Source organism: Carettochelys insculpta, chromosome 16 (genome assembly GCF_033958435.1).
Source record: "Carettochelys insculpta isolate YL-2023 chromosome 16, ASM3395843v1, whole genome shotgun sequence".
Lineage (NCBI taxonomy): Eukaryota > Metazoa > Chordata > Testudines > Carettochelyidae > Carettochelys > Carettochelys insculpta.
In genome coordinates this window covers 36,722,297-36,749,715 of record NC_134152.1, presented here as the reverse complement: position 1 = coordinate 36,749,715, position 27,419 = coordinate 36,722,297, and the positions used below count along the sequence as shown (strand labels likewise).

General features: G+C 65.9%; 1 protein-coding gene across 2 annotated transcripts in view; it reads left to right on the top strand.

Moving 5' to 3' along the window:
• Positions 1-27,419, top strand: part of CASKIN1 (CASK interacting protein 1) — a 135,173-nt gene that overhangs the window by 92,312 nt on the left and 15,442 nt on the right. The window contains exons 3-14 of one of the 2 annotated variants that reach the window (XM_075010726.1): positions 723-820; positions 1,800-1,945; positions 4,219-4,314; positions 5,058-5,188; positions 7,059-7,167; positions 8,281-8,389; positions 8,911-9,005; positions 9,993-10,110; positions 13,802-14,020; positions 21,693-21,800; positions 22,018-22,136; positions 23,122-23,209. In XM_075010726.1, coding sequence (XP_074866827.1) covers positions 723-820; positions 1,800-1,945; positions 4,219-4,314; positions 5,058-5,188; positions 7,059-7,167; positions 8,281-8,389; positions 8,911-9,005; positions 9,993-10,110; positions 13,802-14,020; positions 21,693-21,800; positions 22,018-22,136; positions 23,122-23,209 — 1,436 coding nt within the window. The remainder of the gene's footprint in view (positions 1-722; positions 821-1,799; positions 1,946-4,218; positions 4,315-5,057; positions 5,189-7,058; positions 7,168-8,280; positions 8,390-8,910; positions 9,006-9,992; positions 10,111-13,801; positions 14,021-21,692; positions 21,801-22,017; positions 22,137-23,121; positions 23,210-27,419) is intronic. The other variant, XM_075010727.1, reaches the window with a different exon arrangement.

Below are 27,419 nucleotides of genomic sequence, written 5' to 3'. Positions count from 1 at the left end.
TGGCTCCTTGCAGCCTGGCTTGCGCAGCCCTGCACGCCCAGTCTCAGAGCCAGGGAGGTGCTGGACTCAGCGGCTGGGAGGCAAGGGAGGGCTTGGCTGCTCCTGGGTTATTGTTTACGGTTCTGGCGCAGCTGGAGGCCAGCCAGGAGGGGCCTGGGACGTGCCGGGGGCATCAGGGGCAGCCCCCGCCCCGAAGAAAACAGCCCCAGGGTGAGGGAAACTGAGGCTCTGTGCAATGTTGGGCTTTGCCTCAGGTCACCCAGCAGGACAGTGCTCTGTGCGCTAGGCCACGCTGCCGCTCAGAGCCGTTCCTGCAGTGGGCTCTTGCTTGCAGAGGTCTGAGTGCTGGTGGCCTGGCTGCAGCCCTGGGTGCCCAATGTGGGGAGGGGCGAGAGGGAGATTCTCTGCCTTGTGGTGGTGGCGATTCCCAGGTCTCTGACTGCTGCTGTGTGCGGCTGTCGCTGCCCTGTCGCCTGGTCACCTCTTGCGTTCTGGGCTACCGGCCGGCTGAGTTTCACCTTGGAGGCTAGTCAATTTCGGGGCCAGCCTTGGCCGCAGAGGGGCAGAAGTGGATCCCAGAGGCAGGGAGATCGCCCAGAGAGCGTGGGTTCCCCCCAGATCCCAGCAGCGTGGCGCTAACGCGCTAATCTGCCCCCCCATGCGGGGACCCCTGCCCTGGTGGCCCCCGGGCTCAGGGCCTCACGCTGTGCCCTCTCCCCCAGGTTCTCGGCCCTGCACCATGCCGCCCTCAATGGCAACACGGAGCTCATCTCGCTGCTGCTGGAGGCCCAGGCTGCCGTGGACATCAAGGACAATAAAGGCAAGTGCCGGGCTCCCCACCAGGGCTGGGGGCTGAGCGTGACCCCCGAGAGCTCCATAACCAGCCAGGCAGCAGCAGCAGTGCCTGGGCTGTGCCCATCCAGCTGCTCCCAGCAGGAGCCACCAGCCCTCAGTGCCCCCAGCTTGGTGCGCTTGGAGCCCTGGCCACAGAGCAGGGCAGCCAGTGGGGCTGGCCAGGGAGCTCTGGGCTCGGACGGTGCCAGCGCCGCCCTCCCACCCCGGCACACGGGCAGGCCTGAGCAGCAGCATTCAGCTGGGAAGCCCAACCCGACCCTGCCTTGGCTGTGAGCCGTGGCTGCCCCCAGCCCTAAGGGGACGCTGCCCAGACCCGGCCTCCTCAGCCGCCCCACCCTGCCCCTGTGGGGTGCAGGTGGGTGTGTAATGTTGCAGGGTTGTGCTGAGAGGGTCAGTGCAGGGCGAATCACTCAGAGACACGGCTCCTCACGGCCCAAGGCTGCAAGCCCTCCGCTCCCGGGCGCCACACCACACCACTTGCGGTCGGTGCAGGCAGATGCCAGTGGGTGCAGCCGCCTTTGCATGTTCTTGTCGGAATCAGTAGTGTTACGGGGTTGGAGGCATTTGACCTGGTGTGTGTCCCCGCCAGCCTCTGTTCGTCCCAGGACCTCCCTGCATGGGGCTGCGCAGGGTCAAGGCCAGAGCCAGGGTGGGGGGCTGGAGGGCACTGCCAGGCTGCAGGGGGGCTGTGATGGGAAAAGCAGCTCCCAGGCTGGGGAAGGTGAGATCCAGCTGGGCCCCTCCTGGCTGCCCCACCTGTGCTTGGTCCCTCCCCTCCGCTCCATTCACTGGGCCATGCCGAGGCGTTGGTGGCAGCCGCTCTGTCGGCCCCTCCCCAGCACCAAGCTGCAGGTGAGGTGCCGGCACGGCCAGGCCTCCTGTGCAGGCTGGGGATGGGTGGCTGGCTGGGGGCTCAGCCGGGCATTCCCCTTCCGCCCCCACAGGCATGCGACCCCTGCATTATGCCGCCTGGCAAGGCAAGAAGGAGCCCATGAAGATGGTGCTGAAAGCCGGGTCGTCCGTGAACATCCAGTCGGATGAGGGGCAGATCCCCCTGCACCTAGCCGCGCAGCACGGGCACTATGACGTGGTAAGGGGGGGCTGGGTTTGCTGGCGGCTCGGAGACCCCAGGAGCCTGGTCCACTGCCTCCACCAGGCCTGGTGAATGGGCTCTGCGGTGCTGGGCCCTGCCCAGGCTCACATGGGCTGTGGGTGCTGTTGGGGTGGAGGGGCTGGACCCCGTCAGAGGGCAGGGAGCTGAGGTGGGCAGTTGGAAAGCAGCAGGGGCTGATGGCCTGGCCATGTTTATGGGAGGTAGGTCCCGTTCTCCTGCCGCGACGGTTCTGCCTTACAAACCCCCCTCGCTGTAATAGGACAGGGGTTCTGGGCACAGCTGAGGAAATCAACCCGGGGTATCTTTCCTTAAAACCGGGCCACTCGCAGCCCCAGGCTGGGATTTCCTTCTCACTAAGGCAAATCCAAGCAGCCACAAAAGTACCTGTGCCAGCCCCATGGCCAGCCAGACGCCACACAAGCAAACCCCCACACTTCCCAGCTGCTACACCCACCCAGACCAACAGCCCCCAACTCAGGTGAATGGTTCTTAAAACCTGTTTCACCAACTCCACACAGATTCTCCTGGGCCTCAAAGCATCCAGTTGGGTCCCTGTTCAATATGCCCTTGGATCTTACCCAAAACCCCACACTCACCAGCCCTTCAGATCTTATTTACAAAGCAAGAAGGAACAGGGTTAGAGAGAAATGGTTCAAGCGATACTTTACACACATCAGTTACAGCTGTTGATGCAGCCAGCGATGTTCTGCGCTGACTCTTGAAAGTCCATCCTGTGAGGGGCAGGATTCCAGGTTACATGGTTTTAATCACTGGCGAACTGTAGATCCGGCCAGCTGGGGTCAGCATGGTGCAATGGGGATCCTTAGAACAGGAACCTGAACCAAGAACCAGTCCAAGATGACGCTGCTAGGTCCTCATTGTTTTCTCTTGTGTAGGCACAAAGCCCTTCCTTCTTCCCACAGGCCCTTGAGGGTCAATGTCCCCGACCCAGGTGAGCTGCTGTGGCCAAATGCCATTGGTCACTGGGTTGGCCAGCCCACCCCAGTCATTTCCATTGCAGCTGGGATGGATGTCAGGGCACCTGAGTTCGGTTCCTTTGCCCAGCCCAGCTCCCCCGACCAGCGGGCTGCAGTCTGCGGACAAGTCCCACCTTCCTGAGATGAGCCTGGTCCATCCCATCGCTTCGCCCCATCTCCTGGCTGGGGCTGAGTTCACACCTCCCATTGTGACTCTAGCCCTAACATTGCGAGTACAGCTAGAGAGCTCCGACCCATAACTCTACCCACGTGCCTGGCGTAGGCATATAAGTAACACACACACATTCAGGGCATCCTCAACTTCCGTTACCGCCCCGGCACGCAGCTGGGGGCCAATAGGTACAACACACACACAAAATGGCTTCCGTACTCAATGTAAATGTCCAGTCACACGACACTCCCTGGCAGGTTGGGAAGTCTGGTACGGCGGGGGGGGGCTGAATGCCGGGGCTGAGCGAGCAGGGGCTGGAGCGAGGGGCACTGGGACAGACTACAAGGAGGTGAGGGGTTCAGGGCTGAGCTAGCAGGGGTTGTGGGCAGGGGGTGAGGGGCAGCAGCAGAGCTGTGTGTGAGGGGCTGAGCACTGGGTTAATGGGGGGCTGAGGTTTGGGGGTGAGGGGCACTTGCAGAGCTGTGTGTGAGGGGCTGAGCACTGGGTTAATGGGGGGCTGAGGTTTGGGGGTGAGGGGCACTAGCAGAGCTGTGTGTGAGGGGCTGAGCACTGGGTTAATGGGGGGCTGAGGTTTGGGGGTGAGGGGCACTTGCAGAGCTGTGTGTGAGGGGCTGAGCACTGGGTTAATGGGGGGCTGAGGTTTGGGGGTGAGGGGCACCGGCAGAGCTGTGTGTGAGGGGCTGAGCACTGGGTTAATGGGGGGCTGAGGTCTGGGGGTGAGGGGCACCGGCAGAGCTGTGTGTGAGGGGCTGAGCACTGGGTTGATGGGGGGCTGAGGTTTGGGGGTGAGGGGCACCGGCACAGCTGTGTGTGAGGAGCCCAGGGCTGGGCTGGTGGGGGCTGGGGGGCCCAGCGTGGGCTAACGCGGCTGCGGGTCAGGAGTGAGGGGCGCTGGCGGCACCCGTGTCAGAGATCTCTCCGGCTGTGAGCCCGGGATGGTGCCACATTCTCTGGCCTGGCTCCTGCCGAGCCGAAGCTGCCCCCGTCCTGAGTGTTGGGCCACGCTCCTCTGTGCCAGCCCTGCCCGCCCGCCCGCCATCCGGGGCCTGGCGCTGAGCTCGGCCTGCCTCTGCCCGCAGTCGGAGATGCTGCTCCAGCACCAGTCCAACCCCTGCATCGTGGACAATTGCGGGAAGACGCCCCTGGACTTGGCGTGTGAGTTTGGCCGGGTCGGGGTAAGTCCGTCCAGACACCGGAGCCCCTTGGCATGGATGTGCTCAGCCGTGGGTCCCGCCGCAGGCCTGGCAGCCCTCCCTGGGCCGGGTGGGGCTGCGCGTGGGTAGAGCTTCACCCAGCCCCTCCCCACTCTGGCTGGGCCTGACCCCCTCCACCCCAGCAAGCTGCTCTCGCCTCCAGCCGGGCACCTCCGGATTGCCTGCCCCAGTCGCCCGGGAGCCGCTCTCCCTCCTGCGCCACCTTGGGTGGGACAGGAAACGCTCCCTTGCGGTCCTGCAGCCAGAGCCCAGACTTGCTCTGATGCTGTGGGATCCCAAAGGCAGGGCAGAGCTCGGCGTCCCGCAGCTGTATGACCTGCTGGGGGGGTGGGCAGGCTGGGGGGCTGCTCCCTGGCATGGGCAGCGTTTGCCTGGGGGCGGTGGGCCAGGCCGCCTGGCTAACAACCCCGGGGCTCTGAAGAAACTACAACCCCCACTGCCCGGTGCAGCCTGTCCTGTGGCGCACTGAGACACGCCGGCCTCTCTGCTCGGCTGCAGGGCCCTGGGCCGCCCTGCAAGCAGCTCCCTGCCGCCCTGCCCCCCCCCGGGGAGCTGGTTAAAGGCAGCTCTGGACCCCAGGGTCTGGTCCGGGGTGGGCGGCCCAGCCTGCGTTCCCATGCTGGGTGGCTGGGGTGCGTCCCGCCGTGGCCTGGGATCTGCGTCTCCGGGGAGCCGAGCCGTCTCTGCAGCCACCTCCCACGCAGGTGGTCCAGTTGCTCCTGAGCAGTAACATGTGCACGGCCCTGCTGGAGCCCAAGCCGGGAGACACCACCGACCCCAACGGCACCAGCCCCCTGCACCTGGCCGCCAAGAACGGGCACATCGACATCATCAGGTGAGCGCGGCCGGGGTGCCGGGGGTCAGGCGGTGGGGCTGGGGTGCTGGGTTCGTGGGGCGCTGGTGCCACCTGCTGGGAAAGCTGCCGCATTGCTGTGGCTGCAGTGCCTGCTGGTGGCTGACGGATGGTGAGGGGCTGGGGCGCATCGCCAATGCCCAGTGCCACACCCCGTGTGCCAGTCCCAGCCTGGGGTCACGGGGTTACTGACCTGCTGGAGCGCTCCCAGGATGGGGCAGGGCTCGTGGCAAACCAGCCCCGTGTGCCCCAGGCCAGGGGTGCCAGGGATGTACCCTGGGGAGCAGCTGGCTGGGACAGCGGCGTTGAGTCCGCTGGCAGGAGGGAGAGGAGACCATGTGGCCCAGATCAGACACATCCCGAGGGGGTCAGGCCCTGCCCCCCAGCGCTTCTCTCACCGCAGGGCTGGAGAGTGACGGACAGGCCCCCCACGGGGTGTCTGCAGGAGGGTGGCCTGAGCAGGGCCGTCGTTCTGCTCTGAGATGCTGGCGGGGGAAGGTGAGAGGCAGAGCTGCTCCGGATTAGCTTGTGTGTGGACGCGCTGTTCTGGGGAAGGAGTGGAGTCCCGTTCCGAAGCGGAGTGATTCTGCCAGGCTGGAAGCGAGGCTGTCCCAGGGCACTCCCTTGGGGACGGCTTTGCTGGTCAGTTCCCACACACAGACAAGGCCTCAGGGCTTCCCCCTTCTTCTGCTCACTGCACCTTCTGCTCCTGGGTCCCTGGCAAACGGCCGGCGCATCCAGCCGCCTGCCAGGCTGGCTCTGCAGTGCCGAAGGGAAATGTTTCTCTTCTGAATTCTCTCCCGTTTTTACTGGGCCCCTGGAGCTGAACCACCCCTGCTGAGTTCATGTCAGCCCCGAGCCTCCTTTCCAGCTCCCCTTGTTCCAAATCACAGCCCAGCCCATGGGCCAGGGGAGATATTGTCCCCAGTGCCCAGTTAGATAGGAACCTCTCCTCCCCCGGCTCCTCCTGCGCTCGCCAAATGGGGTCAGAGCCGGGCGCTGGTTTCCATGGGGCAGGGGCTGCACCCAGAGCCTTGTGGAGCAGAGAGAATCCGGCCAGCACCCTGCCCGGCTGGGGAGCCCAGACAGCTGGGCTCTTTGCCAGCTCTGCTGTTTGTCGATGGGGAGGCTTGGCCGCATCCCGTCTCCTCTCTGGGTCCCATCTGCCCATGCTGATTGGAGTGGGGCCAGGCCGGCCTCACTGTGTCTGTGCCGCGGCTGGCTCAAGGGGCCCTGGTCCCAGCTGGGGCTTCCCAGCACTGACTCCTGTCACCCAAACCCACCGAGCTCCTGGCCTGGCCCTGCCCCATTGCATGGCCCCGTGGGGAGCGCAGGGCTGCCCTGGATGGTTGCAAGGGGCAGGCAGTGCAGCCCGTCCCCATTGAACGGCTCATGGCAGGCCGAGCTCAGCTTGGGTCGGAGTGTCCCCCCAGGGGGCCCTGGGTCAGTGCTGGCGCGGGGAGAAACCGGCTAGGCTGGGGCAATGGCCTGTGAATCAGCTGCTCTCAGCCCCCGCGGGGCCTCTGCTCCCCTGGCTGGGCCACACGCTCTCCGCAGCCTGTCGGCAATGCCAGGGTGTCTGTGGGAGGGGACGTGGGGGGCGGTTCTCCCCCAGCCAGGCAGTGGGGGCAGAGCGCAGGTGGCCGTGGAGGAGGGGCCCTTTGGGTTCGAGGGAGGATCCGGTTTAAGCAGCTGGCCTGGATGTGTGGGTGGGGAGTGGGGGGCATCAGCTGAGCTGGCCGGGGGGCAGGGCTGCGGGTCAGGAGTGAGGAGCGCCAGCACAGCTGGGTGGGGGGAGCTGGCACCAGCTCCCTGTTCCAGGCCGCTCACCCGTCTGACGTGCTCCCGGCAGGCTCCTGCTGCAGGCCGGCATCGACATCAACCGGCAAACCAAGGCGGGCACGGCCCTGCACGAGGCAGCCCTGTGCGGCAAGACGGACGTGGTGCGCCTCCTGCTGGACGTAAGTGCCCCCTGCGGCGGCTGCAGGGCAGCAGGGCTGGCGCCGGAGCCCTGGGCATGGCCTGGCCCTGTGGAGAGCTCTCCCAGGGCGGGATCAGGGCGTTAGAGGCCCTTCTAGTGCCAGGGGCCCTCGGCCTGGCTTGCAATGGGGGTGGGAACTGACTGTCCCCCTGCCCAGCTGCCCCCTTTCGCAGTGCCGAGGAAGGGGGCTGCCCCCGGGCGTGGGGCTCCGCGGTGCTGAGGAAGGGGGCTGCCCCCGGGCGCGGGGCTCCGCGGTGCCGAGGAAGGGGGCTGCCCCCGGGCGTGGGGCTCCGCGGTGCCGAGGAAGGGGGCTGCCCCCGGGCGTGGGGCTCTGGGGTGCCGAGGAAGGGGGCTGCCCCCGGGCGTGGGGCTCTGGGGTGCCGAAGAAGGGGGCTGCCCCCGGGCGAGGGGCTCTGGGGTGCCGAGGAAGGGGGCTGCGCCCGGGCGTGGGGCTCCGCAGTGCCGAGGAAGGGGGCTGCCCCCGGGCGTGGGGCTCTGGGGTGCCGAGGAAGGGGGCTGCCCCCGGGCGTGGGGCTCTGGGGTGCCGAGGAAGGGGGCTGCCCCCGGGCGCGGGGCTCTGCAGTGCTGAGGAAGGGGGCTGCGCCTGGGTGCGGGGCTCTGCAGTGCTGAGGAGTCAGCGTCCAAGCCCACTCAGCTGGTCGTGTCTGGGGCCGTCCCGCAGACGTGGGGCCCTCCCAGGGCAGGTGCTGGCTCGCCCTGGCCTGCAGGGGAGGGAGGCCTGTGCTCAGACTGGCTTTGTGTCCCCTGCGGCAGTGTGAACGGTTTGCAGCCTCCCCCATTGCCCTGTGGGCCCACGCCGGCCCCTGCCGACACACACTGCCCGTGCAATGGGTGCTGGCCAGTGCTCACCCCGCCCTGGGCTGGGCTGGGCTGGGCTGGGTCCCCGCCGAGCTCCCTGGCTGGGTGGTGCTGCCGTGGGGGCGGGAAACTAGTCTGAGCACGCACTGATCACGTCTTGCCCTGGCTCGCAAGGTCAGGAGCCTGGTTGCTGCCCCGAGCTGCCTCCCAGCCAGGCGTGGTGAGGGGGCGGCCCCGGCACTGGCTGAGCCCCCTCCCGTCTGTCCCATTGCAGAGCGGGATCAACGCCCACATCCGGAACACGTACAGCCAGACGGCCCTGGACATCGTCCACCAGTTCACCGCCACCCAAGCCAGCAAGGAGATCAAGCAGATGCTGCGGGGTATGGGGGGTCCCTCCATGGGCGGGTGCTGGGGAAGCCCAGGGCCCCGCTGCCTGGAGCAGTTTCTCCTTGGGGTGCAAGTGCAGGGCTGTTAGCCCCGGTGCCTGGGCTGAATTCCTGCTCCAGGCCAGTCCTGTCCTTGGCCACTGGCCTAAGCCCTCGTGAGGCGTGGCTGTTAGCAGCTGCCACGTTCTGCCCCAGAGGTGGCTGCCCATCAGTAGCAGGCGCCTGGGGTCTGACTCTGCCAAGGGCCATAGGGCTGGCAGGGGCTCGGTACCAGACAGTGGTGGGGCCCGGGGCCTGCTGGGACACCCGCTGGGATCCTTCTCTGCATGCTCTAGCGGGCCAGGCTGGGGTTCAGTGACGTCACGCGCTCCCTCGCGGCTGGACAGGAGGGTGTGGTCTGGCGCTGCCCTGGGGAGCACGCTGGGGGCTGGAGCAGGGGACGTTCCTGCCTGGGGGTAGGGAGAGGGCTGCTCTGTGGGGCTGTCCCTCTGACGCGCCCCCTGCTCTCTCCGCAGACGCCTCGGCAGCGCTGCAGGTCAGGGCGGTAAAGGACTATTGCAACAACTACGACCTGACCAGCCTGAACGTGAAAGCCGGCGACATCATCACCGTGAGTCCCCGGCAGAGCTGGGCACAGTCAGGGCCGGCACAGCTGCGCCAGGCTGGGCCTGGACTCGTGGTGCTCATGGCACAGGGCCCTCCTCCAGCTGCTGCCCCTGAGCCCCCCGAGGTTTGGAGGAGGGACCCTGGCACCCAGCAGCCCTGGGTGCTGGGCTCCGGCTGCCCTCAGGCCAGGGTGGGGCAGTGGGACTGAGGCACCAGTGCCGGGGGTAGGAGGGGCCCAGTTGGTGAAGGCTGGAGCCGTGGGCTGGGAAAATGCAAGAGATGCCTTTGCACTATAGTGAGGGGCTGGGCAAGGAGCCGGCTAGGCTGGGAGTGGGGGGATGAGCCCCCGTTTGTGGCCACGCCAGAGCTCCGAGAGCGGCGCAGCCTGGCCCCCTGTGGTGGGAGCCTCCTTCCCTGTATCGGAGCCAGCAGACGCAGAGGCCAGGCCAGGCTTTCATGTGCTGGCGGCCGCTTTCCAAGCCGGCACCGGGCGGCCTTGTTTGCCTGCCCATCTCATCCTGCCCCTGTCCGCAGCTCTTCCCCCAGGTCCCTCCCCTCGGCCCTTCCCTCGGTCCCTGCCCCTGCCCCCGGCTCTTCCCCCGGGTCCCTCCCCCCGGCCCTTCCCTCGGTCCCTGCCCCTGCCCCCGGCCCTTTCCTCGGTCCCTGCCCCTGCCCCCAGCTGTTCCCCACAGTCCCTCCCTCTATCCCTGGCTCTTTCCCCTGGGCCCCTGCCCCTGCCCCCGGCTCTTCCCCACAGTCCCTGCCTCTATCCCCGGCTCTTCCCCCGGTCCCCGTACCCCCTGCTGCCTGCCCAGTGCCAGGCTGTGGTCCCCCATGGCCGCTGCCACCTTGTGAGCGAGATGGGGCAGCCGATCACCAGTCGCCAGCCGTGGGGGGCCGGCCCTCACTGGCAGCAGCTTGCAGCAGGATGCTGCCCCCCCGGCTGTCCCCGGGGCCGTGCCGCCTGCGAGCACCTCCCTCTGTGGCGCAGGTTCTGGAGCAGCACGCCGACGGCCGCTGGAAAGGCTGCATCCACGACAACCGGACCGGCAATGACCGCGTGGGCTATTTCCCGTCCAGCCTGGTGGAAGCCATCAGCAAGCGCACAGGCAAATACCGCCCAGCCCGCCCCGCCGCCGGCACACCCCGGCCCTCTGCTTCCAGGCCTGGCCGGAGGCTCTCTGGATGGGCCTTGGAGCCTTGGGGCAGGGGATGGGGGCAGCTCTGCCAGACGCTGCTGGGACCAGGGACCCTGAGGACACGAGCCCCGAGCCTGGGCCAGGCTCCCATGTGACGTGTCCTGGGGCCCACAAGTGGGCCTGGCTGCCTGGGACAGGGGCGCGGTACAAGCCGCACAGCAGCCCAGCGCAGTCTGTGGGGAGGGGCTGGTAGGGCCACGGCTGCACCCCGCCCGGCTGGCCTACGCATGGGACGGCCCTGAAGCGCCGCGCAGCCTTTCCTGGGGGCGCCCCGCCCTGCTGTGGGGTGCCCCTGCAGGAGGCGAGCGCCGGGAGCAGCTCCCTGGCGTGCCCTGCGCCTGGTGGACACCCGCTGCTCACTGAGCTGCCTGCCCTGACGGGGACTCTCCGGCTGCAACTCCCGTGTGTCCTGTGGCCGTGGGAGTGGGGGCAGCGGCTGAGCCCCTGCCTCGCACAGGCCAGCGCTCACCCTCCCCAGCCCTCCCCCAGCGAGGAGCTGCCGCCCGTCAGGAGGTTTCTGTGCAGCTCCCCGCTCTGCAGAGGCAGCTGGCTCGTGGCTCGGGCAGCCGGGGCTGCAGCGGGGTGAAACTGAGCTTGTCGGACTCTGCTCAGACCTCACAGAGCCACCAGAGCCCAGAGCTCTCCTGCGTCCTTCCCATGCGCTGCGAGGGCAAACCTGGGCATGGCAGCGGGGCTGTGTGCGTGGGATCCCTGAGGGCATGGCCCGCCTTGTCGTCGTGGACGAGGCATGTGGCAGACCCAGCCTGGCCTGGCTCAGAGCCCTGGCGGGTAGCTAGAAAAGCCACCTCCTGCTTTGTAACCCGGATGCCTCTCTCTTGGAGGCCTTGGCAGCTTCAGCACTGGGTGGGGCCTCCTCAGAGAGCCATGCTCGAAGGCCTGGGCGTCCCGCCGAGCAGCGGGAACGGAGCTGGTCAGCCAGCCCTGGCCCACGGAGCCTGGCTTGCCTTTGGCCGGCCGCCAGCTGGACTCTCGGGCACTCGCTGAACTCTGTTGGCCAGGGCTCTGGTTATCTCTGCAGCTCTGCCTGCGAGTCCTGTGCTGGGACCCTTGGGGCATTAGGCTGAGTTGCCGCGTTCTGGGCTTTGCTGACCCCCACCAGCCTTTAGTTCTGTCCAGCGCCTGTGGAGCTGCAGGGTGGGGGTCATGCTGCCGGTGCCCTGCACCCTCGTGGTAGCAGGACCTGAGCCCCGCTGCAGGGAGCAGGCCCTGGCTCGGCTCAGGGAAGTGGTCCCAGGGGCATCGGTCCGGGATGGAGCAGGCCAGCTTTGGCTTTCAGGCGCTGGGTGCGTGGCCTGGCAGGTGCTCCGAGAGCGAGGCTGGTGTAGGTGCCCCCTCTGCCAGCTCCAAGCAGAGGGTAGGCAGCCCAGCTCTGCTCACCCTGAACCTCCCACCCATTCCCCGCCCGCCCGGTTCCCTGGAACTCCCCAGGTGGGCTCTTCGTGCCACCAGCCCTCCAACTGCTGTGGACTGGGAATGACTGGCGCTTAAACCAGCACCAGTGCCCACCCCGCCCCCGGCCTGGCCAGGAGTGGGGCAGACCCCTTGGTGAGGGGGTGGCCCAGCAGGAAACAGCCTCATCCGTGGAGGAGACAGTGGGCTCACGCTCCGGTCAGGCCAATCTAGGCCATTCCTGCTGCCCCAGTTCCAGTTCCACCGGCAGCCGTGCCTTTGTCGTGGCTGGCTCTAGCCAGTGAAAGCACCGGGGGAGGAGCCCCCAGCCTGCACTGCCTTTGTGGGTCAGGCCCCGTCCCCCCGGCCGGCCGGCTGAGCTGGGAGGGAGCACAGTGCGCTGGTTCTCACAGCACACTGCGGCACCTGGACGGGTCCCATCAGCTGTCAGAGTCTAGCCTGGCTCCATGCTCACTGTGGCTCCTCGCCTGACTGGCGGGTGCGGGCACCCGGGGACGCCAGCCTTGGTTCGTGGGCCTCTGGGAGAGGCTCTGCCTGAGGGCACCGGGGCCCCCCCAGATGCCGAGGGATGTCATCTTGCACTAGAGCTGTGGGCGTCACTGAGGGTCGGTGCAGCCCCCGTCCCTCCGGCAGCCGCCAGGAGATTCGCCTCAGTTTGACTAGCGGCTGAAAGCAGCCGGGGGCCTCAGAGCAGCGAGGGGGCTCGGGGGCGGTCTCCCCAGCAGCGGTGGCTCCCCAGCACACATGGAAAGCTGCTCCCCGAGGACGGAAGGGGCCCTGGGAGCCAGGTGCCAGGAGGCTGGGGCCTGGGGCGCCTGTGTGGGGAGTGGAGGGGGACAGTCCTTCCTGCTGTGTGAACGGGGGGGCCGTGATCAGGGTCCTCCATGGCTTTGGCTGGCCCCACTGTGTGTGTTGGGCTGCGATGGGCCAGGCAAGTGCCTGCTCGTGCTGGATCCTGCTGCAGAACCGGCACAGCCCTGGGTGCTGGAGAGTTTGGGGCTATTCTAGCAGCGGGAAGCCCCCCGGCAGCCTCCCCACCTGCCCCATTCCCTGGTGTACCCCGCCGGGCTCCTGGCTGCCTTGTGGCGTGGCGCTGGCTGTGCCCCTCTGGTGGGCGGCTCGGTGTCGCTCTGGGGCACTGCTGGGCTCAGTGGGAGCCCCCATTGCCTCCCCCGGGCTCGGGACTGGGAGGTGTTAGTGGGAGTGAGCACACTGCTGTTCCCCCCCATCCCCAGCTGCTGCATCAGGTCGAGTTTGGAGTTCCCCAGCCCCTTGGGCGCCGGTGGCGCTCGCTGCCCATTGTGCAGCCCTGGGCAGAGTGCTGGCACGGCCGGTTCTGTGATGCGGTCTGGGCATGGCTGCTGCCTGTGGGTTCAGAGCAAGGCCCCAGCAGCCCCTGGTTTGTGCTGTGCTGGGGCCTTTGGGTTTCCAGCCAGGGGCACCAGGGAGGCTCTTGCAGTGGGGAGCTAGAATCTGCCCTGTGGGACTGGGTCCAGTCCCTGTACTGGGCGGGCCTGGCTTCCCAGGGCAATGCAGCGCTGTGCTCCCAGTTTGGGCTCCTCCCCGGCTTGGTTTTGCTTTTGTCGTGGCCGACTGGTATGGTGGCTTTGCGTGGCCGACTGGTGCAGTGGCCGGCTGGCGCAGTGGCTTTACGTGGCCGGCTGGTATGGTGGCTTTGCGTGGCTGGCTGGTGCAGTGACCGGCTGGTGCAGTGGCTTTACGTGGCCAGCTAGTGCAGTGGCTTTACGTGGCCAGCTAGTGCAGTGGCTTTACGTGGCCGGCTGGTGCAGTGGCCGGCTGGCGCAGTGGCTTTACGTGGCCAGCTAGTGCAGTGGCTTTACGTGGCCGGCTGGTGCAGTGACCGGCTGGTGCAGTGGCTTTATGTGGCCGGCTGGTGCAGTGACCGGCTGGTGCAGTGGCTTTATGTGACCGGCTGGTGCAGTGGCTTTATGTGGCCGGCTGGTGCAGTGACCGGCTGGTGCAGTGGCTTTATGTGACCGGCTGGTGCAGTGGCTTTATGTGGCCGGCTGGTGCAGTGACCGGCTGGTGCAGTGGCTTTATGTGACCGGCTGGTGCAGTGGCTTTATGTGACCGGCTGGTGCAGTGGCTTTTCATGGCTTGTGATTATTTTGCTGCTTTTTCATTTTGTCTCTTGTTATGTTTCTGTTAGCAGGTCCATGGGGCGCAGTCTCCATCCCCCACCACTACCAAACGATCCCGCTCCCGGTTCCCCGGGCGGCTGTGCTTAACGGTGACGCCTCGTCCCATCCGTTCCATTTCTTGCCTCCACCTCCACCTCCTCCACCACATTCCCATCAGCCTCTTTTCAGTTCCTTTGGCTATCACAGGCTCTCCCATAGCGCTGCCGAAGAGCTGCCTTACGGACCAGGTAGTTCACCGCTTGCTTCCTGGGGTTGCGTTTGCTTTGTGTTCTTCCTTGGATTGCTTTCCCTGCCCCCGGTTTGCTTTGCGGGGGGAGGGGGTGTGAGTGGATGCCTCTGCCCAGCCCCCACTTTCCTTTCCCGTGCCAAAGCCGTACTGGGAGAGGGAATTTGGTGCTGGCCATATGCAGGTGCTGGGAGGAGCAGGGGGATGATCCTTAAGTGGATTTCCCTCGGACAGGAGCCGGCTCCTTGCTGGAATCTGTTCCCCTCTCGGACCAGCTGACCCCTGCCCAGCAGACGGAGGTCAGGGAGGTGCTGCGTTCGCACCAGCAGCTGTTCTCCCACCGGCTCGGGCTCACTACCACAGCTGTCCTCCGGACAGAGACAGGCACCCACCCTTCTGTGAAGTGTTCCCCATTCAGAGCTGGGGGAGAGCGGCCCAGGACCTGGCACAGGAGATCCAGGACATGCTGGCACTGGGGGCGATCCAGCCGTCTGCCAGCCCTTGGGCCTCTCCCGTGGTGCTGGTCCCCAAAAAGGACGAGTCGAACCGGTTTTGTGTGGACTTCCGTAAGCTCAGTGCCATCACCGTCCCCGATGGTGGGTGTGTTGCAGTCACTCCTCGCCCCGGCGCTTGTCAGCCCTCTGCCATAGGAAACACCCCGCCGTGCTCCTGTAAGCAGGAGCTGGGCCAGGGGTCCCTGCCTGATGCTCCCCTGGCTCTCTCTCCACCAGGCTCCAAACCCCAGGCTTGCAGTGGGTGGCCAGAGCACCCTGGTGGGAAGCAGCACTCTGTGGGCAGCTGGGTCCGCTAGCGAGCGCTGCCCAGTGCAGCTGAGGACGTAGGTGCAGGCTGTGGTTCCCTGCCAGACATGGCACAGCAGGGCCCTGGGGGCTGTTCCCTGGAGAGGGCCCTGGGGCAGAGGGATCCTGGGCAGGGCTGAGATTCTGAGCCCGTCTGATGGCACAGCGACCCAGCAGGCCAGGCTGTCCCCTGCCCTTGGTCCACCAGGACCAGCTGGACGTAGGTGAGCAGACCCCAGTTTGTTCCTCGCAGGTGTGACTGTTCCACTCTGCCCCAGAGAGCACCAGCTGTAGCTCTCCAGTACCCACGGTGCCAGCCACTCCTCTGCATGCCGGCCAGGCAGTCCCTCAACTAGACTGTGCTAGTGTGTTGGGGGCTGCCCCTCCCTGAAGTTCTCCGGCTCTGGGAGCTCCCACTAATCAAGAGTGACCCTAAACACTGAGAGAGCCTATCTCGTTAACGTGACAAACACCCAGCCCTGCAGAGCTCTGCATGGCAGCCAATAGCCTGGCTGGCCGTGCCCTGCGTCTTGAGCTGGCACTGGTAGTTGTGCCAAACGTGGCCCTCCTCGCGCTGGGGTGTAAGTGACACTGGAAGGGCCCGGCAGTGGAGAATGGGGCCCGCTGTCAGCCGGAATCGGCCCTGGGGCCAGCGCGCAGGTTTTGTAGCTGCGAGAGGCGCTGCAGCAGCCGCGATGTGACGGCTTCGAGCGCGGAAGGATCCAGCCGAGCCCTTCTGCTCGCAGTGCCTGGAGGCCAAAGGCGCCAGCTGCACACTGGCGCAGCAGAAGCTGGCGGCGAAACAGACCATTTGTTTTCGCTACCCGGCTGAGGGAGGTGCACATCACGGAAACGCATGCGAAGTGGGATCTATGCAACGGGGGCAGCTCCGGCCCTGGGGCTGGGACAGGCTGCACGGCCATGAGCAGCCTGGGGAGGGAGTGGGCAGTACGGCCACACCTGAGTGCGGAGAATCAGGGATCACCAGATTGGCTTGCACACTGGAGATGGAAAGGTGCTAGTGATTAATGCCGGGGGGGGGTCCGAGCTTTCTGTCCTCAGAGGCTTTGGGGCGCACTCAGGTCACACTTCCAGGGAACCTCTGCCACTGCAAGTGCCTAAAACGGCCCCTTTTAAAAAAACAAGCTGAGACCTGCCCAGAATCCCCTGACTCCAGAACCTGGGGCTTTGAGACAAATACACCAAATACTGAAAGAGATGGTGCAGTGCAAGCGTGTGATACCATCGCAGGGCCTGCAAGGCTGCTCTGAGCCCATTCTCCTGCCCTCCTGGGCCAGCTGTCTTCAGAGCCACACACCCTTGCTGCCAGGACATTGTGGGCGGGATTGCTCACAGCTGTGGCCTTGCTGCACTGTAGAGCGCATGGCGCAGAAGTGGCAGCAGTGACGGGAAAGCAAACTGGACGTGGGCTCTCGCCAGCGAGCACCAGGGGCCGATCGCTCTGCTTTCCAGGCCGTAACAGGAAGGGTTGAACCATGGAGAAGAAGCTCCCCCTGCCCCCCTGTGCGGTGAAGCCATTTGCGAGTGGGCAGGCGGGATGGAAAGGTGACCACCAATGTAGCCTGGCTGGTAGTTCTGCCCTGGGGCTGGCTCTCTCTCCCCACTTAGAGCGCATTGGCTCCCGTTAGTTGCCGATAGGCCCAAGTACCGTGTGGCACGAGTGGCCTGGCAGTGAGGACATGGGCGTTGGGGCAGCAGAGCCATTATGCCCCGGGGATGGATGCTGCGCTGGAGCCATTCCACCGGGGCCGGCCAGGCTGGGACACGCTGCGGGCAGTGGCGTATGGCTGGGTAGTGTTTGCTCAGGAGCTGGATTCTCAGGTTGCCTCTTACGCCGGTCGCTGCCGAAGCCTGGGCCTCTCTCCGGAGGGTGTTCGTATCACTGCAGTGCCTGGAGCCCATCTCAGACCAGGGCCCTACTCTGCCCTGACCCAGAACACAAGGCTTTGGCTGCCCCATGTGCTCATCGTATGCCAGGCCAGCAGCCTGGGTACACTGGCTGAGCAGGGGTGGCTCTGGCGTGGGAGGCTGGGCTGTAGGAGGTGCTCCCTGGGGTCAGCAGGGTCCCCCCAAGGCTGTGCTGGGCAGTGCTGACTGCCTGCCCCGTTCCCGCTGCAGCTTCACTGTCCAAGCAGCCCTGGGCCCTTGTGTCTGTGGTGATCTTGCTGCAAACCTCTCGCTGCCTCGCTCAGCAGCCCCGCCGGGCATTAGGAGAGCACATGGAGATGCCCAGCCCCATTTGGGACGGCCAGAGCAGGTCCGGGCAGGGCGCTGTAACTTCCCCAGCTGTGGGGGGACTTTAGCATCTGTGCCGGCGGGTCTTGGAGATGCTCTGGGGCTCAAGACCTCCCCCGTCTCTTTAAAGTAGCTGTTCCAGTGGAGGAACACCCCCAGTGCCGAGCCACGGCCCTGCCAGGCAGGTCTCCTGTCCCAGCGCGTGCAGCGCCCTCCGCACAGGTTGTAGGAGCCAGCTGGCTCCGGCTGCAGGCAGGGACAGGGTGGCAAGACAGCGCCAGAGCAGCGTGTTCCGAGCACCTCTCTTTGGCCAGGCCCTGGCCTGACTGGTTTGTGAGAGAGGCAGGGAGCAGCCTCTCCAGCCAGTCGGGGCGTGCACAGCCAGGAGCTAGGGCGAGGCCGGCGTCTCAGATCCTCACCTCCCTGCCACTCCCGGGGTTCCCTGCTGCCCTCACAGGCCGGGGCCGCGGTACCCTGCTGGGCTGGCTGAGCTCGTGACCCTGGGCTCAGCGCTGGGGCAGTGGCGGCTGGAATCCCGTCTCCCAACAGGGAGTACAGCACTGAAGGAGATCAGTTGGAGAGGGCTCGGCGAAAGAGCCACAAGGAGGATTAGCGGTTAGAAAACCTGCCTCCTAGCCTCAGACGCCAGGCGCTCGGGCTGTAGCTCCTCAGACGCCAGGCGCTCGGGCTGTAGCTCCTCAGACGCCAGGCGCTCGGGCTGTAGCTCGGCACAGAGAAGGCTCAGGGGCGACTTGATTGCCGTTGGTGCATGGGGAAGAGCTATTGACATGGGCTGTCCAGGCTAGCAGGGAAGGGGGTAACCCGATCCGGTAGCTGGGCTCTGTCTGCTTCGCCCCCAGGTGTCTAGTCAGTACTGCCTCCGCTGGTGCACCTGCAGCTGGGGAGTTGTTCTCAGGTCTCCACAGAGGGGCTGGTTTCTGCCCTGCGCAGCTGCCCCTGCCCTGTCCTCATTGTTCATTTCCCCCATCACAGCTCACTGATCCGTCCCCCTCCCTGCCGGTCCCTTCGCCTCTGCTGCGCGCTCCGGGCGGGCGGGCAGGCTGGCAGCACTGGGTGCCTTATGTGTCACGAGGTGGCAGGTCTCTGGCTAGTGCTGAGATGCCTCCAGACATTCACTCTCTGGTGGTGCATTACTCCCCTGAGAGCTCCAGGAGTGAATGTGCCCAGGGGACGGGGGCTGCGTGAGCGGGAGGGGGGCTCTGCTACCCACACTGTGTCTGCTGCCTGCATGGGGGCTGCCTCTCACTCCGTCACTGAACTCACAGGGGCAGAAGCCGGGTGCAATGCTGCCTTGTAAGCGTGGCCCAGCGGCACTGAGCCCACTGACCGGGGAGAGACACCCCTGCACTCCAGCTGGAGCTGGGAGCCAGCTGGCTTTTAGCTCCTGCAGTCGAGTACATGGCTGTAGCCCCCAAGGTCACAGGTTCAGTCCTCCCGCTGACAACCCAGGTTCGTCCTGTGCTCGCCTAGGGATGGAGGAGGCGGCGAAAGGTCAAGGTGGCAAACCACAGCTGGGAGTGTGGGGAGGGTGCACGTGGGGGGCTGCCTGTCACTCCCCTACCCTGCCCCATCTAGTCTCTGGAGGATTACATGCTCCTGTTCTCCTTCCCCGGGGCATTGCTGCGTGCGGCCGGCTGGCCTGAGCGCCTACGACCTCGTTAACGCTGACCCGAGTCATCTGCAGTCCTGGCTGGTGCAGAGCAGATGAGGTCTGCCTCCTTCCAGGCCCAGGGCCTCTCTTTTCAGCTTCCCGCCCTCCCTTGTGATGGCTGCATGTCCCTGCACCGCCTCCCCTGCCCTGCAGCCTGCGCACACCCTGCAGAAGTGGCTTCAGGCACACACAGGCTGCAACACACAAGGGCCCTGCTGCTGGGGATGGGCAGAATGCTTCCCCCTCGGCCTGGGCAGTGGACTTGATTGCTTCTCGCCCTGGCTCGCTACGGCTTGGGACAGGTGTGCTTTCCAGGCCCCAGGCATGCCAAGAAGCTGCTGGCCCCGCCTGGAAAGGACAGTGGTAGGTTGCTCGCCTGCAGGGGGCGAAAGGGTTAAATCCTGTTGCTTCAGCAGGGTCTCTTACCCCTTCCCAGTCTATCCCTGCTGCTGAGCTGGCCTCTCTCCAGGCCGGGGATGGGCAGTCGTCGCCATGTTTCACTGGCTTCTCCGTTTCTCTTTCAGGTGCCAGGAAGGTGTTTGCTGAGTCACTTCTCTAGGGCTGGGGGCTGGCAGGGGCTAAGAAATGCTGGTGTTTGCTGGCAGGAGTCCCCTGGACAATGGCTGCGCTCAGTCCTGTGCAGCAGGGTTGTATCTCTGGTGCAAGCAGTGCCGCTCTGCAGGCAGGGAAGAGCTCACCTTTTTCACCCCTGTAGGCAGAGTGCTGCCTGCAGCCTGCACAGGGCTGAGTCCAGGCGTGCCCCTCTGTGAAACTCTTTCAAACCCAGTGGACATGTCCTGCTTTGCCCAAGCCTGTGTGGTCAGCCTGCTCCCTTGTGCCGAGAGCTCTGGCTGCAGACCCCATGTGGGGCTCACTTTGCAGAACAAGGGTGGCCTCCCCCCTCTGCTCTTCAACAGGGACCTCTCCCTGGGGTGCCCAGAGCTGGGTGCTGGGTATCATCTGGGGTAGCAAGGCTGTGCCTGGTAAGCCAAGGGAGCCGCTGGAGAGGAGGGGTCTGCCCGAGTTCTCCGCCGGGGACTGCATGAGTCGCTGCCTGGGCCTGGGGCCATGCGGCTAGGGCAGCTTCTCCCCAAGCGAAACGAGCACCGGGCTCAGGGACGGGCAGTCGCTCAGGAACCTCGGCCTTGTGGTGTCACTTCGCAATGGCCCCAGGGAAGCAGCGGTGGCTGGTGCTCCTGCCTGGAGCCCTGGGGGAAAAGGCGGCTGCTGGCGCTCCTGCCCAAGGCCCCCGGGAAGCAGCTGCTCGTCCGCTCGTGAATAATTGAATTTGCAAACATTAAGTTTGCGAATCATGACTCTACTGTACGTGTAACCCCGGACACTCCCCCCGCCCCAGGCCCACTTCCCCTGTGCAGCCGATGCAGTCAGGGCAGGCGAGTCGGGACCCGGCTGCACTGCAGGTAGTGGGGCCCTGCTGTCCTGGCCAGCGGCAGGTGGTGTGGGCCTGGCATGGAGGGGTCAGCCCCAGCAGGGGTCCCAGCTCCTCTCCCAGGCCTCTGCCAGCAGTGCTGCTCCCCACCCGCACCCCGAGAGTGCGCAGGCCTCAGTCCCACGGGGCCAAGTGAGGGGGTCAGGGCAACTTCTGCTGAGGCTGGAGCCCCCAGCACAGACCAGCCCCAGCCTGCACGCTGTAGCGAGGTTCCCAGACCTGGAAAAAGAGAACCTGCCTCATCCTCCTGGGGCTGTTCTGAGCCAGCGGCCTCCTGGGTCTGTGCGTCCCCGCACGGTGACCCAGCTCGCTGGCTCTGGCTGGGCAGGGTACACCTTGCAATGCAAGAGACGCCAGCCTGACCCGTTGCCTTGCTGTGCTGGGGGGCTGGGTCGGTGCGACCCTTCATCTCCTTCCTCCTCCCGGTGACTCGGAGCTGCCTTCTTCCAACCCCGACCTGCAGTGGCTTCCGCCGGCCGTGGGGGACCTGGGCTCTCGCTCTGGGCTGAGCGGTGTCTGAGTCAGGGGGGCCGAGTCCCACTTCCACAGTTGTTTGCTGCTCCAGGGCGGAGTGGGCCAGGAGCCGGGCTAGGTGCAGCTGGTGCATTGTAGCACTGGGCTGCTGCGTGCAGGGACAGGGCTCAGGGACTCCACGGCCCCCCCAGCTAGTGGCATTGCCAGCTGTGGGCAGGGCTGGAAGTGCCTGTACCCCCAGCTCGGGCGCCGGCTGCCCCCCTTCCATGGCACAGCTCAGCTGCCCCCCGGTGGAGCGTGTGAGGCAGAGCTGGGGCTGCGCTCCATTGCCTTGGGGTGCTGTGCAGCGCTCCCTTCTGCCCCCCGGGGTGGAGCTCAGAGGGGCCCACCCCAGGGGTGCAGCGCCCAGGAAGGATTTAACAGCTGCCCATCTGCTCTCCCCGTGGCCAAGCCGACGTTGTCTTGCTGAGGGCAGGGTTAGCATTCTCGGGGTGGGTGCTGGCTTGCGGGGCTCCCTGTGCCTCCTGGGGCTGTGGTACCTGCTCGGCTGCCGGGCAGGGCACGCCCTCCCCAAGCCCCAGCCAAAGTGAGCAGAGAGCTGGCTCCCTTCCTGCTCCGCGTGTCCCGCGCGCTTGCCCTCCGCCGAGGGGGGTGTCAGTGCAGGGCGCGGGGGGGGAGGGGACATTGCAGGCCAGGTTGTGTTTTCCTGCGTTGTGATCCAACTCCAGCTGCCCTACGAGGTTGTGCCGAGGTGGCCTCTCCTGCAGGCCAGCGATGCCGGGCCGGGGCGCCGCTCCCAGGAGGCCAGTGGGGTTGGGGAGCCCGAGGGGCCATTCGGCGGGGGGGAGGTGCAGCGGTGCTGGGCCCAGCCAGTGCCCCAGTGCTGCTCTGACGCCGGCTTGCCATCGTCCCCCGTCGCCAGCAGGCGGCCCTCAGCCCCGCCGAGCGGGCGTCCGGGCACAACTGCCCCGGCCCTGCTGCCGCGCGCTTCTCACCGCCGCTCTGCGCTCTGCTCCTGCAGGGTCCCGAGGGTCCGACAGCCCAGCCCACCTGTCGCCGTCGCAGGGCGGCTCCGCTGCCACGCCGGCGCCCGTGGAGGAGATCTGGGTGCTGCGCAAGCCCTTCACAGGTACGGCCTCCGTGCGCCCCGGGGTGGCCGGGTGCGCCCGACCCAGGACGCGGCTCTGGGCTGAGCCGATGGGAGGCTCTGGAACACCCACGTGGCACTGCAGTGGAGCTGGGGTCCCCGCGCCGGGCCTCGCCCAGCAGCCGGGAGTCCCCAGGGGTGCAGAGGAGCATGCGGTGGCGGCCGGCGGCCTCCATCTAACCCTCCCTCCTGTTGGCAGGTGGGGACCGCAGCAGCCTGGGCAGCACGGGGAGCGCGGCCAGTGCCCGGAGCTCCGGGAGCGGGCAGAGCACAGGGAGTGGCAGCCATGCCCTGCACGCCGGCTCCGAAGGGGTCAAGGTAAGGGGGAGGCAGCAGGAACCCCGCAGGCCCTGTTCCCCAGAGCGCCCTGCCTGCTGGGAGGAGATCGTCCAGCCGCCCCGCCGTGGAGATGCTCACGGTGCAGCCAGTCCCCACTGCCTCCTGCTCCCTGCCCGGGTGCCCCCTGGCCCAGAGCCCTGCCTCTGCCCCACGGATGCTGGGCCCAGTCCTGCCCTTTGCTCTGTTGGGACGGGGAGGCCAGGCAGGGCGGTTCTGTCCCTGCACAGGCCTGGCTGCTGCCCACCGCCTGCGGCCAGGCTCCGTTTGGGTCCCCAGCCCAGCAGAGGCAGGCTGACAGGGTGGATGCAGGCCCTGCCCATCCATCAGCCTGCTGGTCTCCGTGGCCTGCCCTTGGCTTACAGCTGTGCCCTGCCATGTGCCATGAAACCCAGCCCCCTGGCACCATCCTGGCCTCCACCCCGCTGGCCTGCCCTGGCCGAGCCAGGCCATTGTGAGTGGCACCATGGCTGGCAGTGGGGTTAGGAGACCCATCCTTCAGGGCTGCCCTGTGCTTCCCAGGCTGCTATGGGGTAGAGGGTCTCCAGGCTGCTGTCGCTGCTGGCTGGGCTGAGCTGCCCCCCATCAGCCACTTGGCACCTGCTTCCAGCCCCCTCCCCAAGTCGTCTGGAAGCAGCAGGCTGGGGTCCAGGCTCTGATCCGGCCAAGGGGCCCCTCCCTGCTCCCTGTGGCTGCAGGGGCTGTGTGCGAGGGAGGCTGGGATTGGGGTGTCCCGGATGGAGCTGCAGCTCCTGCCACTCTGCTGGAGGCGAAGCACCATCTGTGCTGTGAGCTGTGTTCTCGCTCACTCCCTGCAGCATCCAAAATCTGCTGCGCCCCTCCCTGCCCGCCCGCGCCTCCGGCTCCGGCTGCCGCAGCAACAGCACCACCGAATCTGACTCCTGCCAGCCCCCCGAGCCCCCCGCTCCCTGCCTCCCTTACACCCGCCCCGGTGCTGTTTTTTCAGCTGCTGGCGACGGTGCTGTCCCAGAAGGCGTCGGTGCAGGAGTCAGTGGTGGGCGATGGGCCGGCCAAGGCCCTGGAGGCGCCTGCAGGTGCGTGGCTGGCGGCTGCCTGGCTGCTCGGAGCAGGGCTGACCCAGGCTACCTGCTGGGCCTGGCGGGGATTTTTTGCTCCTGTTGCCCAAGAGGAAAGCGCGTGGGTAAAATGACGCTCTCACCTTTCTGCTGCTGCCAGGCCTTCTCCTGCCTCGGTTAGTCGGGGGTCGGGCTGGGGGAGGGTGTGCCGGGCTGGGGGCCCCCCTGCAGGCGGATGGCCTGGCCACGCTCCAGGCACCCGAGGGAGCGGGGAGCTGCCCGCGGCTGCAGGCTTGGAGCTGCTGCCAGAGCCTTGTGTTGGTCACTGGTTCCTGCGTGCCGAGCGGAGTGGGGTGTGTGTGTGTGATTGTTGATGTATGCATGTTGGGGGGGTTGGAGTGTGTGTGATTGGTGTGTATATGTGATTGGTGTATGCATGTGCATGTGGTGTGGGTTTGTGGTTAGTGCTTGGTGTGTGTGTGTATGTGTGGCATGGTGGAGGACGTGTGTGTGTGATGTGGTTGTATGTGTGGGGTGGGTATGGGGGTGATGCACATGTGGTTGGTGTGTGCATGTGCACAGGGTTGGTGGGTAGTATGATGAGGTGTGTGTTGTGTGTGTTTGTGTGCACGTTAGTGGGGGGTTGTGAGTGTGTGTGTGTGTGTGTGTGTGTGTGGTGAGGGAGTTGGTGAGGGCTTGGTGTGGAGGGACTGTGTAACGTGGGGTGTGTGTGTGTGTGTGTGTGTGTGTGTGTGTGTAGTTGGTGTGTTTGTGCCTGGGGAGTGTGTGGTGTGGGGGTTTGAGATGTGTGTGGTGTGAGAATTGGTTTATGGGAGGTTTGTGTGTGTGTGCGTGCGTGTGCATGCACACGTGCTGGAAGGCTTTGTATGTGTGGTGTGCAGGTTGGGATGGGGATTGTGCAGGGGGAATGTGTGTGTGTGGGGTGTGAGGGTGGTTGTAGGGGGTTGCAGTGTATGTGATATGAGGTTTATGTGGGGTGGTGGTTTGTGTTTCTTGTGGGGCTTTGGTGTGTGTGTGTGTGTGTGTGTGTGTGTGCGTGTGTGGGGTATGCAGGTGGGTGTAGGGGAGATTGCTGTGGGGAGTTGGTGCAGGGGGTTGGGATGGTGTGTGTGTGTGTGTGTGTGTGTATGTGGTGTGAGGGTGGGTGTGGGGGAGGTGAGGGTGTGTGGTGGGGGTTTGGGATGGGGTGTGTGGTGTGTGGGTGGTGTGAGGGTGGGTGTTGAGGAGGTGGGGGTGTGGGGGATTGGGGTGGTGTGTGGTGTGTGGGTGGTGTGAGGGTGGGTGTGGGGGAGGTTCGGGTGTGTGGTGGGGGTTTGGGATCGGGTGTGTGGTGTGTGGGTGGTGTGAGGGTGGGTGTTGAGGAGGTGGGGGTGTGGGGGTTGGGGTGGTGTGTATGGTGTGTGTGCGTGGTGAGGGGGGGGTGAGTGGGAGGTTGGGGTGTGGTGGGGGTTGGGGGTGTGTTTATGGTGTGTGCATGGTGAGAGGGTGGATGTAGGGGGTTGGGGTGGTGTGTATGGTGTGTGTGTGGTGTGAGGGTGGGTGTGTGGGAGGTTGTGGTGTGGTGGGGGGTTAGGGTGGTGTGTATGGTGTGGGTGTGGTAAGAGGGTGGATGTGGGGGGTTGGGGTGGTGTGTATGGTGTATGTGTGGTGAGAGGGTGGATGTTGGGGGTTGGGGTGGTGTGTATGGTGTGTGTGGTGGGTGAGTGGGAGGTTGGGGTGTGGTGGGGGTTGAGGTGGTGTGTATGGTGTGTGTGGTGGGTGAGTGGGAGGTTGGGGTGTGGTGGGGGTTGGGGTGGTGTGTATGGTGTGTGTGGTGGGTGAGTGGGAGGTTGGGGTGTGGTGGGGGTTGGGGTGGTGTGTATGGTGTGTGTGGTGGGTGAGTGGGAGGTTGGGGTGTGGTGGGGGTTGGGGTGGTGTGTATGGTGTGCGTGGTGTGAGGGTGGGTGAGTGGGAGGTTGGGGTGTGGTGGGGGTTGGGGTGGTGTGTATGGTGTGCGTGGTGAGAGGGTGGGTGAGTGGGAGGTCGGGGTGTGGTGGGGGGTTGGGGTGGTGTGTATGGTGTGTGTGGTGGGTGTGTGGGAGGTCGGGGTGTGGTGGGGGATTGGGGTGGTGTGCATGGTCTGTACGTTGTGAGAGGGTGGATGTGGGGGGTTGGGGTGGTGTGTATGGTGTGCGTGGTGAGAGGGTGGGTGAGTGGGAGGTCGGGGTGTGGTGGGGGGGTTGGGGTGGTGTGTATGGTGTGTGTGGTGGGTGAGTGGGAGGTCGGGGTGTGGTGGGGGGGTTGGGGTGGTGTGTATGGTGGGTGTGGTGGGTGTGTGGGAGGTCGGGGTGTGGTGGGGGGTTGGGGTGGTGTGTATGGTGTGCGTGGTGGGTGAGTGGGAGGTCGGGGTGTGGTGGGGGGGTTGGGGTGGTGTGTATGGTGTGCGTGGTGGGTGAGTGGGAGGTCGGGGTGTGGTGGGGGGGTTGGGGTGGTGTGTGTGATGGGTGAGTGGGAGGTCGGGGTGTGGTGGGGGGTTGGGGTGGTGTGCATGGTCTGTACGTTGTGAGAGGGTGGATGTGGGGGGTTGGGGTGGTGTGTATGGTGTGCGTGGTGAGAGGGTGGGTGAGTGGGAGGTCGGGGTGTGGTGGGGGGGTTGGGGTGGTGTGTATGGTGTGTGTGGTGGGTGAGTGGGAGGTCGGGGTGTGGTGGGGGGTTGGGGTGGTGTGTATGGTGGGTGTGGTGGGTGTGTGGGAGGTCGGGGTGTGGTGGGGGGTTGGGGTGGTGTGCATGGTCTGTACGTTGTGAGAGGGTGGATGTGGGGGGTTGGGGTGGTGTGTATGGTGTGCGTGGTGAGAGGGTGGGTGAGTGGGAGGTCGGGGTGTGGTGGGGGGGTTGGGGTGGTGTGTATGGTGTGTGTGGTGGGTGAGTGGGAGGTCGGGGTGTGGTGGGGGGGTTGGGGTGGTGTGTGTGGTGGGTGTGGTGGGTGTGTGGGAGGTCGGGGTGTGGTGGGGGGTTGGGGTGGTGTGCATGGTGTGTGCGTGGTGAGAGGGTGGATGTGGGGGGTTGGGGTGGTGTGTATGGTGTGTGCGTGGTGAGAGGGTGGATGTGGGAGGTCGGGGTGTGGTGGGGGGGTTGGGGTGGTGTGTATGGTGTGTGTGGTGAGAGGGTGGGTGAGTGGGAGGTCGGGGTGTGGTGGGGGGGTTGGGGTGGTGTGTATGGTGTGTGTGGTGGGTGAGTGGGAGGTCGGGGTGTGGTGGGGGGTTGGGGTGGTGTGTATGGTGGGTGTGGTGGGTGTGTGGGAGGTCGGGGTGTGGTGGGGGGTTGGGGTGGTGTGCATGGTGTGTGCGTGGTGAGAGGGTGGATGTGGGGGGTTGGGGTGGTGTGTATGGTGTGTGCGTGGTGAGAGGGTGGATGTGGGAGGTCGGGGTGTGGTGGGGGGGTTGGGGTGGTGTGTATGGTGGGTGTGGTGGGTGTGTGGGAGGTCGGGGTGTGGTGGGGGGGTTGGGGTGGTGTGCATGGTGTGTGCGTGGTGAGAGGGTGGATGTGGGGGGTTGGGGTGGTGTGTATGGTGTGCGTGGTGAGAGGGTGGGTGAGTGGGAGGTCGGGGTGTGGTGGGGGGGTTGGGGTGGTGTGTATGGTGGGTGTGGTGGGTGTGTGGGAGGTCGGGGTGTGGTGGGGGGGTTGGGGTGGTGTGTATGGTGTGCGTGGTGGGTGAGTGGGAGGTCGGGGTGTGGTGGGGGGTTGGGGTGGTGTGTGTGGTGGGTGAGTGGGAGGTCGGGGTGTGGTGGGGGGTTGGGGTGGTGTGTATGGTGGGTGTGGTGGGTGTGTGGGAGGTCGGGGTGTGGTGGGGGGGTTGGGGTGGTGTGCATGGTGTGTGCGTGGTGAGAGGGTGGATGTGGGGGGTTGGGGTGGTGTGTATGGTGTGCGTGGTGAGAGGGTGGGTGAGTGGGAGGTCGGGGTGTGGTGGGGGGGTTGGGGTGGTGTGTATGGTGGGTGTGGTGGGTGTGTGGGAGGTCGGGGTGTGGTGGGGGGGTTGGGGTGGTGTGTATGGTGTGCGTGGTGGGTGAGTGGGAGGTCGGGGTGTGGTGGGGGGTTGGGGTGGTGTGTGTGGTGGGTGAGTGGGAGGTCGGGGTGTGGTGGGGGGTTGGGGTGGTGTGTATGGTGTGCGTGGTGGGTGAGTGGGAGGTCGGGGTGTGGTGGGGGGTTGGGGTGGTGTGCGTGGTGGGTG